At 39.8% G+C, this 12,836-nt stretch overlaps 1 protein-coding gene across 2 annotated transcripts; it reads right to left on the reverse strand.

Moving 5' to 3' along the window:
- Nucleotides 1-1,388: 1,388 nt before the first annotated feature.
- Nucleotides 1,389-12,012, reverse strand: LOC113038506 (uncharacterized). 2 transcript variants are annotated; one of them, XM_026195985.1, is made up of 5 exons: nucleotides 11,706-12,012; nucleotides 9,884-9,941; nucleotides 6,297-8,467; nucleotides 5,301-5,606; nucleotides 1,389-4,859 (listed from the first exon to the last, which is right to left on the reverse strand). In XM_026195985.1, the coding sequence occupies exons 3-5, from the start codon at nucleotides 8,449-8,451 to the stop codon at nucleotides 4,594-4,596; spliced, it is 2,727 nt and encodes a 908-aa protein (XP_026051770.1). In that variant the 5' UTR covers nucleotides 8,452-8,467; nucleotides 9,884-9,941; nucleotides 11,706-12,012; the 3' UTR covers nucleotides 1,389-4,593. The 2 variants fall into 2 exon arrangements, with proteins under 2 accessions (XP_026051770.1, XP_026051769.1); XM_026195984.1 differs by lacking the exon at nucleotides 9,884-9,941.
- Nucleotides 12,013-12,836: the final 824 nt, after the last annotated feature.

Below are 12,836 nucleotides of genomic sequence, written 5' to 3' on the forward strand. Positions count from 1 at the left end.
TAATGGAAACCAAGACCTGAAAGAGCTGCACCTAGGGTTGACTTTGATATGATAGGTGTCCTGTTTTAGACCATTCTGACTATGGATCCAAGCCCTCAGGGAGCTAAATCACAGCGCAGTCGCAAAACAGCAGCTGACATTATGTAACTTTTGGGCTGCCCTGCTGATTTGTCAATGGTAATCTGACAGCTCATTGACTATACTGTAACAACCAATAATTTCCGAACCAGCATTCCTGGTTCTGAATGAACTGGTCTTGGTCTGGGTGGGCTATACTGTTCTAGATAGGCTACCAATAACTATTTTGTGTCACAGGCCATATGAAATAAAACACCATTGTCAATTTGTACAAAAAAATTTATTTCAACAAATCACCTTAGCTTTGCGAGAACATCATACTGATGAACAACTATTACAAGCCAATCTTTTTTATTTATTTATTTATTTTTTTTAAGAGGTACTTTATTCTCATAGTCATTACCGGCAAGGATCAGCCTAACACTTTTAATCATTTTTTGCTTCACAACAGTATCACAGTCTCTCACAGTAAAGTTTCAAACAGGAAAAAGGATGAAGCCCCATCATTTGTCAGTGATAAACCAAAGTACGCACAAGTATATGGTCAAGCCAACACAGGCTGCCGTGTCCGTCTTCTCTCTGAAGCAGCGTGGGCACTGAATTCTCACGGGGAGAACAGCTGAGTCAGTAGGAAGGGGAGAGAAGACTGGAAGGTCAGTTTGGAGTAGAACATGCATTCAAAGTACAACCCTTGAGGGATCGCTATAAATCTCTACGCAAAGAATCACTGAAAACAAATGATCATAGAAAACAAATCAACATATGGAAATATAGCATTTCAACAAGCAATTTTTAGGTTAGTGGGTAAGAAAATCGGCAGGTAAAGTGTAAAGTTACAGTAACAGAGTATGACAACAACAATTGTTCGCCTGGGGAACAAGGTAAAACACTGATAACTGAGCAGTTCAAACATGTTCGGTCCTAGAGGGCACTTCTTTTTTGTCAATATTAAAATGCCAACCTTCATTTCAGTATTTGGCACAAAAATTTGATAATAATAACAATAATAATAAAAAAAAAAGAACAAGCATTAACATACATGAATGAAGTCACAGAAAGAATCAATTCACAAATTTACAAACAAATTCTACACAAAACTTTACATTTAGTTCATTTCTATGTGCAAACCATATACTGTATATATAAGATTATTCAACACAGGAAATACTGGTCATATATAGTATCCAGTTTCGATGCTTTGCACACATTTTATAAACAAATTCGGCTTTCATACAATGAGATACTCTGCGATGTCCAGCGCTATTCATTCAGTGTTACCAGGTGTTTTTGGTAGGCCTACGCCATATATATTTTTTTCTACAGTGAGAGGTATGATTGAATGTACAAAGAGGTCAATTTTCCCCAATGTCTGGAAGAGCAAATCCAGGGTAAAGAAGGCATACAACAGTGGCTCATGGCATTGACCGATGTGAGTTTACAGAGAAGCTTGAGCTGCTGAGGTTGGGATTATTGATAAAATGGTCTGAAAGTTTACACCTAACCCTAACCCACATTACTGTCTCAACATGCCTAGCACACAGAAAACACAAAGACTGACTTCTCAGATCCACACACTTTTGTGCAGCAGACAGATATATATATATATAAAAAAAAAAAAAAAAAAAAAGATTCCAAACAATTGAAAAACTACCAAGTGCTTCCATTTCTTTCCATTGATAGGTGCTACATTGACTCGGAAGACGGTTATTGTACCAAAAGGCATCCCAGGCATTTATTTTCTTGTAAAACACACTTTACACATTTTCTCATGCAGACGTGGTGGCAACTGGCAGTTTTAATGAAATGGTAAATGATGGATTTAAAGAAATTCTGGAAGAAAATTGTACTTTGTATCAGATGCCAACGGGATCTTAATTCAAGTTTTAAAAATACATATTTGTTAGGCTAAATGCTAATCAGCAGCATCCATGTTTAGCAGGGTTTTGTGGCATTGATAACAGAACTGACAATGCCTTTTAAATTCCAATTCAATTCCTGAATTTGAATTGAGGTAGCAAAAAAGAGAATTGTTATTCTAATTTAAATTGAAGGAATTAGTATTGAGCTGTACTGTGTACAGTATTGTGTGGGATGTTTCATGGATTCTAGTCATGAGGGCATGCAAGTGTGTGTTGAATTTCTTTGAATTCCTCATCATGTCATTTCAGTTCAATACGCTGTGGCATGTGGTCAATTCAAATCAAATTCAAACCCATGAACTGAAAGGAGGCCGATTCTTGAATTCCCAATTTTGCCCAATCCTGCTTTTTTTTAGATTAAGATTTGTCTGATTTCTCGGCACTCTGTCACCTCACTGAGACCCGTTTATTAGGAGTTGCTTACCTAATCGTTTCCTCAGGGCATAATCAAGCTACAGAGACAGACAAAAACACTGTCAGCAGTGAGAGACAGAAAGAAACAGTCAATGTGTCACTGTATGATAAATACAAGCAGCTGCTGACCCTAAAATAACACAGCAATGGCACTGAACTGGTCTGGACTAAGATCAATCAGACAGATGTTAAAACATGGGGGCATTTCTGAGGTCTTGTACCTATAAGAAAACACCTTAACATGTCTTTACTGCAGGGGGTTTTTGAAATGCAAAATAGTATACTTTGTCACACACTGTTGGGCAGAGCACATTAATGGAGACACAGCAGTGGTGTGTGAAGGCCCAGTGGCTCAGTGAGGCAGAAAAGAGCTCAGAGACAGCAGACAAACTCCTCGCTTGTCAAGACTGATGAGAGGCGGCTTCAAGGACCAAGGCTGAAAACTTGACAATATGCAGGAAGAAGAATGTTTCACAGTGAACTGAGTGAACCAAGTCTTTTTCACAGAATGTATTCCCATAATAATGCATAGTCTCTTAGAGGGCATAGAGGAAAAAAAAAGAAAAAGAAGGAAGAATTTAAATGGAGGACGTGGATCTAGTTTCCTTTATGGTATATAATACAAAACCAGATTGTTTGCCTACAGTCCTGAAAGCACTAAAATCTGATCATGGTCAAATTAGGCAGGCTGTTTAAAAATAGGGCAGGCTTTAAAGCTGAAAGGGTGTTCATTTTTCTTATGCAATGAACTGAATATGACAGAAAAGCAAATGACGGAAACACTTCATGTTTTAGCTACACCTGCATGACCTTGGAACTTTCCTGCTGATTTTGCATAAACTATAAATATCTACTTATCACCTTTGTGTGAAATTTTGAATTGCAAAATTAGCTCATATTAAAGAGTGAGATTAATGTTGACCTGCTCCAGTCACAGTAATTTCGCACAGAAATAAGCAGTGTACATATTCCTTATTAAAAATGTAAAGGTCAATTCCACAAGATGTTTCTCCTCAATATCTTATCAGCATCTGCAGCTCAAAAAAAAATAATAATAATAATAACACATACAGAAAGCACAAAAATAAAAAAAAATTAATTGGAGTAATTTTAAGTCATTGCTGCCTGCCCAAAGTAAAATAAATAGTGAGTCGAATAAAAAAAACTATTTTATATTCTATTATCCACTTTTCCTTCTAACACTTTTTTTTTCATTACACATTGCTTTATACAAATTGCCATTTGTTAAATATCATAAGCAAGAAATAAAAAATAAATATATGATTTTTGGATTAGATCTGCCATCAGAATGGCTGGTTCATGTCCCATGCAAAAGAAAAAAAGTCCATTAGAGAAACACTGTCCAAGTGAAAATAGCTTAAATCAGTCCCACGTCCGCATCAACACTATTGCACACCTCCCACACAAAGACACTAAGATAAAGAATCCAAGATGTAAAATCAAGTAACAAAAATAGCAGTATCGAAAAAATTTCAAAGGCAAAATGAATCTTCATGTCAGTGGACAAATTTATAAATAGTTGGCAGCTAACGCAAAGTAACCCAAAAAGTGCCTTCAAATGAACTCCCAAATCAAAAATAATCTGTCTAGAAAAGTTCTGTGCACAGTGGAAAGGGAGTTTGAAGTTTGCTACAGCTCTTGGGTCTCGAATGTGATGCATGTCACAGTTCTGAGAGTCTCAACACATCGGATCTTTTTCTGTGCTTGACAGCCAGAGTGTTCTTTGATTGCATTTGTTTCCCCCCCAAATACTTTTATACAGCGTTTGTATTTAACCAAGTTTGATAATAGTAATATGGTAATAATTTAAGTGAACTGACTCATTCTTTGAATTAAAACTTGGCACATAATTAACAGAGAATCAGGGTGGGTAGCACAAACATTCATTTGCCAACTGTCAAATAAGTGCTATTTATATGGAACAGAAAGCGTGGAGATACTTCAATTAAAATATACCATTTCATCTATTTCTTTTGGACTGCTTTCATCTTCTAGTTATTTCTGTCACCTCTCTTCAAATCCTCAACTGTTTGTTCTCGTTAAACGGCTTTATTCTTACCCTTGTTTTTTTATCCATCCATTTCTGTCCATCAATTCCCTCTTCTATTTATCTCCCTTTCCCCTCTCGTTTTCTCACAATCTTCTTTCTTGTACCGCCCTTTTAAACTTGTGTTTCCAGGCCACTCAGTTTTGGGGTGAGGATGCGAGGTGTAACCCCAGAGTTGAGGTCTCTCTCAAACTCTAGCAGCTGGCCCATGAAGTTGAGGTTGGGGGAGACTATTGGTCGCCGGCTGCGCACATACTTATAGGCATCAGTCATGGTCATGAGGGTGTGCTTCATCAGGTAAGCAATGACTATAGTAGCTGAGCGGGACACACCTGCTTGGCAGTGCACAAGAACGCCCCGTCCACACTGGTGAGCTTCCTCTGAAACAAAAAAGGGTGTGGCACACATCAAAAATTGGTCACATGCAGTTCTGATGTGCAATTTAAATGGAAAGTATCAGAAATACCATGGCAAGAAGATGATTTTAAATATCCCATAAAAATCTAAACTAGACATTTTTGACTTTTGGTCAATGTCTAGTAGCTGTAAAGCTAAAAAAATAATTTCTAGAAAAACAAACCAAAAATTATGATGACTCATCCTGCACTACGCAAATTGTTGTCCAATCAGATGCTCTCTTGAATGAGAATTCCACCTGCAACTGACTAGCATGTCAGTGGTTTACCACAATTAGCTGGTTAAAAAAGAAAAGGGACAAACTCTTTTATATGTCCCAACCACATTTTTGACACTGCACTTGTTAGGGAATGACATGGGGTGTGTAAATTTTAAACTACAAAAGCATTGACAGTTTCTCTTACCGATAAACTCAAAAACCTCTTCAAAATACTGTCGCAGGTTCTGCTTGCTGTTGTCAGTGGCAGGTAGCCTTTTGTAACGCACCAAGCCTGTGTCCAGGTGGTAGAGGGGAAGATGGGTTGTGACATTGACCACAAAACCAATGTTGAGACGAAGCAGTAGATCCAAATCCTGTGCATCTCTCTCATTGCCAAGAAAAAGGAAAGGGAGGATGGGGCTGATCACAGCATTCTCCACATCTGGGGTCATGACACTCTCCTCAGATAGTGAAGCTGGGAGGGATGAGGAAAGAGGGAGGGAAAGATGCACTGGCAAACAAAAAGAAAAGAAAAAAAGAGATTACTTTTGTTTTCTTTTGTTTAAATACTTCAATCTATGTGACCATCTAAGAGAGGTATGCTGGTATAGAACACTTTTTAGTGAATTAAAAATGATATGGGTTCAAATGCTGTCAGAGTATGATGTCATCAAGGCTTTATGTAAGAAAATCAAATAATTATAACTAATTTTAATCCTTCCTCCTTATCTTTCCTGTTTGAAGTCCCATCACTCCCACCCCCACACAGAATGGCTTTTATCCTTTAGTTCTCTAACAAAACTCAACGAGTTTCAGTGAGAAATAAAGCAGAGGATACAGCAGTCTGAGTTTTAAGAAAAAGAATTTAAAAAGGTAGAAAGTGTTTAAGGAGAAAAACTTGAATTTGAGTTACATTACTAGTGCATCATGGGTAATGTAAATATGGCAATCTTCTGAAGTTAGGATAATGAGGATTATACACCCCACAGATTAACTGAACTATAATTTGAATTTGAATACTATCAGTGCAGAAAGACATACAGCCTAATGGAAGATGAGAAAATGAAATTAAGATTAGTACATTCAAGTGGGACTGACAATGTGGCGAGATTATGTTCATATTTCTGAATTGTCAATCAAAAACAAGACATTATAAAAATGTCACTCAACCTGCTGTGTACTTGCACATTAGCATCTTTACCTCGTCCATTTTCCTCATCTTGTTCTCTGTTGAGTGAGTTGAGGACCAAGTGGAGCGACTGGGCCGAGGGTAAGGTGTGTCCACCCTCCCTCTCTCGCTGTTTGGGTTTGGGCTTAATAAGTGTGCTAGGAGCAGAGGGTGGGGGTGAGAACGATGGAGGGGAATCTGGAGATGGAGAGTGGAGGGATGGGGATTGTGGAAGCACTTCGTCATCGAACCCGTTGCCATCCCCCATGCAAGCATCTGCTCCTTTGTTCCAAAGCCGCTTGAGGGAATCTCTACCCTGGTCTCCACTATTCCCTGATCCGATAAAGTCCAAAACTGCCATCTTGCCTTGCTGGAGCCTCCGTCGCCCTGCCTGATCTGTCAGCTGGGAACGTGTGAACTCCATAAGGTTACGACAGTCCAGGATTACAGGATTGCCACTTTTTTGGTTGTGGCCCATGCAGGTCCTCCCTGAGCCCATTCCAATACTTGCGTTGTGATGGATAGGTTGGGTTTTAGAGCGAGTCATCTTTTTTGCTAGCTCCTCCGGCCAGATTGTGCGTACACTGTAATCGTCATCATCAGGCTGGTATCCTCCCACGGTATGTGCACCCATATTACGCCCCATATTGGGAGGATTCCCTCTGTGCGGGTTAAAGGTCACTACAATGGGGTCACTACTGCAGTAACTGCACGTGGAGCTTCCAGTTTGGCTTGCTTTGGGATTGCACCCACTAACGCAACTCTGGAGTGCTCGAAGAGGTGCAGATGAGGAAAGGGGAGTACAGGGTAAACAACCCCCAACCAGCTTCTTACGGAAAGCAGAAGGGCTCTCAAAAGCTCCAGCTTCTCCAGAACAGGATGCACAACCCAAAGGTCTGAGCAGCCCTGTGCGACAGTCCGAGACAGTGCTGTTGGAAGAGGAGGTGTTGGTAGTGGAAGCAGTGGACAGACACCCTCCTAAAGTCTTCAATCCCATGGTTCCGTCACCTCCGTTGGCAGCACTTGCTCCTTGGGTGTGGGAAAACGAAGAGGATGGGCTTGTACTATGACCGTGGCAGCCAGCCGAGTGACCTCTACCTCTTCTACAACGAACTAACCTCCAACAGCCACAAGGGTGGGAAAAGTCAATCGTACATGTGTGGTCAGGACTGGGGAAGCCTCCTTGGGAGGAAGTAGGGGAGAGGGGCAAAGCGTGAAGAATTTGGGGCCGATGTTCTCTAGGGCGTGAGGGACGGGGTTGACTGATGTGCTGGAAGGAGGAAGGGCCTCGGGGAGGGAGCGAGGGTGGTACAGCAGGATAGTGTGGGCTTAGGATGGCAGCATGGGGTAATGGGGCTGAACTGTGGTGATGGGATACGCTGTGGGTGTGGGGCAGTTGGTGGCCGGGTCCCAGTTTGGAGTTTTCCTTGTTTCCTACAGATGATACGTCCCTATCACTGTGCAATGGGTGGCTGGCAGTTGCAGAGCAAGACTTTAATGACAGGTCTCTCTCTCTTGTTGGCTTGGATTTTGACTGCTGTCTCTGCGCTGGTACAAATTCCAAGATCCCTCCAGGTGAGACTGTGAGTTGGTTCGGATGATGGCTACTGTGCTGAGTCCGGTTTTGACTCTGATTATGGTTCTGGTGATGCTTCTCCACTAATTCAGAAGACTTTCCTTTGCATTTCCTTTCACTTCGCCCTGGATCCAAGTGCAGTGACACCCGTTTAGTTCTGTTCCCTTTGATGCTTCCACTTCGGGTAAGACTACTGCTGCGGCTTTTGTCTATGTAGGATTCTCCTCTTACACCTTTGTCCAAAGACACTCTAATGTCAATGGTATGTGTGTGCTTGTGAGGTCTTGGACCTAAAGTTACTATCCCATTGCTGTGACAATGGCTAGCATTGTGGCTGCTGCCCTCAAAGGGAGCATCTGGTTCTCCTTTATCTCTCTGAACATGGGATGATTGTCTGTGCTTGCATTCCAGAGACAGGTAGTTGGAACCTGGATGGAAATGGGGTGGTGGGGGTTGGGGTTGGGGTTGTGGTAAGTGGGGTGGGGGCTTGTTGTGAGTGGCTGGGCGGTGTGAGGAAGACTGTGAAGTGGTTGGTGGGGAGGCCACGCGCAAGGCCAAACTTTTGGGGCGCTGAATAACCACTATGCGCTCGTCAAGAGGGAGCGGAGGCATCTGGGGCTGAGCGAAGCTGTGTGGTTAGGATGCAAAAAGAAAAAAGACAAATTAATATCAGTGTTCATAAATCATGGTACTTGTGTAATTTTGAAATATGGCCATAGAAAACAGTATTGCACATACAGTTAATATTAGTTACAGCACAAGGAATTACATCAACAATTGTGATGAGTTAAGTACAGAAGACAGTCTTCTGTTAGTCATTCACAACCTTATTAGATATTAAACACTTTGAAACAATAATGAACAGCACAAGGGTCACAGATGTCACAGACTTGTCAGTAGGAGAAATCCTAAAATAACAGAAAAATCTTTTGGACCCAGTACCCTTCTTAACAAATTCCAGGGGTTCCCATTTATCGAAAGCATAAAATAATCCTTACAAGCATGCAAGCAATCTATTAAAGAATGATTTAAATTAGGATGCAGCTTTGTAGTGATGTCATAACTTGATGATAATCTGCATGCTGTATTCTTGGTTATCACGACTGTCCTGCAATATGTCATCCTAATCTTCTTGACAGTTTATAAAAAGTCATTGTTTTGCAATAGATTATTAAGACGGGCATCTTCAGAGTATATTTCGAGAACATCTGTTATACATACAAACATTAAATTCTTCATAAATTATTCTTCTAATAATAAAGATATAATCTGATGGCTGCACTAATCACCCCTCCACAGAGCACAGAGGATCAGCTCATTATTCTAAATAATGACAGTTTAAAACGTTCATTTTGAAATGTCAATGAAAACACCAAGAGAAGGTTAAACTAAAGGAATAGATCAGTTATAAATGAACATCTAGCTATTATTCATCCTCCAAACCTGTACGCCATTCTTTCTTCAGCAGAACACAAAAGGAGAGCATTTGTGTTGGTACTTTCAGCGGTATTACAATAAACGGAGACTGGATAATGACTTGGAATGTGTACAAGTTATATTGACCACTTTTATAATGCATCTGCATACTTTATTACCCTTTAAAAGCTTCAGTCCCTCATCATCATCACTGCATAAAAATATCATGGAAAACAGGCTTCTCTTTGTGCTCCACAGAAGAAAGTAAGTCATTTGGGTTTGGAGTGAAAAGAGAACGAGTAAATAATGACAGAATTTTCATTTATATTCCTTTAAGAATAAAGTACAGAATGGTAAAAACAAAAAAGAATCAAGAGACGGATGAAAAAATGTGTGTGTGTATGTGTAAAAGAGAATATTAAGCAGCTCAGATAGAACAGTTACAGGATGTGACATGGCTGGATCATCCATTGACCTCGTGGAGGAGGGGGACATGCACAACAGCATTTCAGACATATATCCCAACACAACATCCCCCCCCCCCCAATCCGCCCACACACCCACACACAGACCCCAGGACAGAGCCAGCACACCATGCTCTTATTTCCACATGCATACAATCACGCACAGAGCCTGGTGATGGTATCCTCATCCTCTTTGCTTTTTTCAGTCTTGCCTTTTGTAGCCTGTGGTAGTGAAGGGGGGTGGGTGGTTACATTGACCCAGATTTGTCATATTGCAAGTCAACATCACTCCAATCACTGTAACTCACACACTAAACACCTTATCAGCAGTATTTCACACAGAAACCACGTGTGTAATGGGTTTTTTCCAATGAATCACATACAGCATTTAAAGAGCAGCACACGCTTGGGCATCAGCATGTGCTTGTGTCAGAGATGTACAGCATCAGCACCGATGAGCTCAGGTACCAGCTGAGCACAAAAGACAACTAAAAACATGATCAGGTTTCAGTTATATCACCAAAAAGAACAGTGTGCTGTTGTGTAAATACAGTAATGTTGCAGCAAAATGGTAACTGGACCATGAAAACAAAGATGCACTCTATCTGATACATCACTGAAAGACAGAAAAAATTTAAAGAAAGAACGAAAGCTCATAACGGTCATGGCTGATTTTGTCCCCACACTTTATACAATTGTCTGCGACAGGGATGCAACACAGATCTAATACTGAGGAAGTAATTTTTTTTATATATTGAACATTAAGAGCTATATTACGGTGAATTAAAGCACATAGTCTTCAATACTTAAAGAAGAAACGACACTAACCATCAAGTCATTTTAAATATTCATCTGCTGGTCATTTATCAGTAACCTACAAAATACTGTGAAGAAAGTGTCAGTGCAAAAATTATTGTAACAAATTAAATGTCACTTGAATTGATCAACTAGAATGATTGCTCCCACAATCAATGCCTAATAAGAATTATACTTGTGAAAACATTAACATATTTCATTATTTGTTAAGGCCGGATAGCCCACACAAGCATTTCAAGATTTATTTACCTCTCATATTCACGTAATAAGCGTGTGTAATAAGCATCTGTCTATCATGTATAGGCAGGCGTAGACAATTTGTTTAAATGTTTTAAATTCAAGTCAACAGTCTGCGACAGACACATGGTGCTGCTCAACTCTCTGCCTAATGAAATGACTGCATTGTTTTAAACCATTATAAAAAGTGTGGGAAGGTTAAGGTGAAATCCACTGGAATGATTTCGCGCATCGTCACACGTCATTACGTTCATTGCCTCTGAATTTCCAGTTTCTCTCACAGGAAAGCGGAATCACAGAACTAATTAGGAGCCTTTGTTTCAGACGTTTGTACAACTGCACAAGCAAAAATGCGCCTAATGCGACGTCTGAGCAAACGCTTTCATAGATGTTTCACCAAAAGAAATCTATCTATATCTATATATAGTAAAAGCACAATATTATCCAGGCCTACAGTCACTGAAAGGGAAGAATGTCCCTCACAGATTTGCAACTGTATTGACAGTCACTTGTTAGGCCACGCTGATGCTGTCACGCAAATTCAAATGCGCTTTCATCGTAGCCTAGTCCAGTGTCTCTTCGCCATTTGAGCTCAGTTCCACTACCATTTCAGTTTGAATGCTAAAAGAAATTATGCTTATTATATTTCAAATGCATTTGCATTACAGTTCGAACGTTTTGCGTAGATTTCTGATGGTTTTTCTTATAGACCAGATCTAAAACGTGAGCTAGGTAATATTTTATTAGCATTAATGTTTTAATATGAATAATAGCTGCAGTAAAACTCGCACTTTCACATTGGGCGACATTTTGTTGAAACAAAATATTAAGTAGCCATTAAGTAGGCTACTATTTATTGCTGGAAACACAGATACATGATTGCATATCATGAAGGCCTAAAAAAAATAAACCGAGGAGATAAAAATTACTTACGTTATAAGCTGTACGTCCGCTGTATCGTCATGTTTCGTGATAAATGAGATCCTTATGTTTCTCCGCGCGACTATTCCGATCCAGTGCGCGCGCGAGACATTTACATAGTTGCAGTTAACTGTGGTCTGCCTTAATGTGCAGGGTAGACTTTACAAATCCAGTGATATCCATCGGTATATGACAATCAGGCATTTTTCCTCATACTGTTCAGAGCGCTTGTCCTCACAGATGTACACAATTAACACAATAACAATGTGTACGCCGGCGCAATGCAACGTGCGCTCTGTGTACTGTGCTTGTGCATGAGACAGACAGCTCGCTATGTGAGGGAAGAGGGGCGGGGTTTCGATGCAGGTGACATCATTCTAGACCAATGACAAACAAAATGTGACGAAACGCTGCCCATAAAACGCAGCTGATACAAAACATGCAACATTTTTCACACGATATTTAGTTTGTCAGGGATTTTTTTCCCCCAAATAACCTTAAAAATATGAAGTCCCAGGATGACAAAGATTATTTGGTTTAACATTCACATTGACTCTTTAAATGAGGTCACGCAAAACTGAACGATTTTGGACCTTAGTGTTCTTCTGTATCTTCTTTTTATGTTCTGGACAAAAAAAAGGGAAACTGTAAAAAAAAAAAAAAAAGAAAAAAAAAGCTTTTTTTTGTTTGTTTCTTTACTCACGATTTTATTTTATTTCACAAAAACGACAAGAGATGGCAGCAGAGTATTCATTCCTTCGTTCACAGCCCTGTGATCAGAGTGCCATAGAGATGAGCAACAAAAAAGAACAAAAAATAAATAAATACTTGGCAAAAATATGTAATGTATATGTACAATTTTCAGTTCATGTCAATCAGACTTTAGAACAACTTTAATCTGCCGATAATGCAGGCAAGACTGCTAAACATCATATTGCAGTCAACTTAAGTAAAAAAAATTGAGCCACTGCAAAATGATGGCGTAACCTTTTCAAAGACTGTTTATCTGCCTTGCACTTATATGTGCTTTGAAAGTGGGATTTCATTGCCTTCGTCTGGAGCTTCAATAAACAATATTTGACCACATTTACATTTACAGTATTGTGCATTGTTGTTGAAGGGAAAATACAAATCCATCCAAAA

The sequence above is a fragment of the Carassius auratus genome, chromosome 21 (genome assembly GCF_003368295.1).
Source record: "Carassius auratus strain Wakin chromosome 21, ASM336829v1, whole genome shotgun sequence".
In the NCBI taxonomy this organism is placed as follows: Eukaryota; Metazoa; Chordata; class Actinopteri; order Cypriniformes; family Cyprinidae; genus Carassius; species Carassius auratus.

What these genes read in the sequence shown, in the direction of transcription:
- LOC113038506 (XM_026195984.1), bottom strand. Translation starts at nt 8,451, where the DNA reads ATGCCTCCGCTCCCTCTTGACGAGCGCATAGTGGTTATTCAGCGCCCC. An exon ending in AGATGAGGAAAATGGACGAG is followed by an intron (nt 5,607 to 6,296) that starts GTAAAGATGCTA and finishes TTTGTTTGCCAG; the next exon opens with TGCATCTTTCCCTCCCTCTT. An exon ending in AGAGGTTTTTGAGTTTATCG is followed by an intron (nt 4,860 to 5,300) that starts GTAAGAGAAACT and finishes TTTTTGTTTCAG; the next exon opens with AGGAAGCTCACCAGTGTGGA.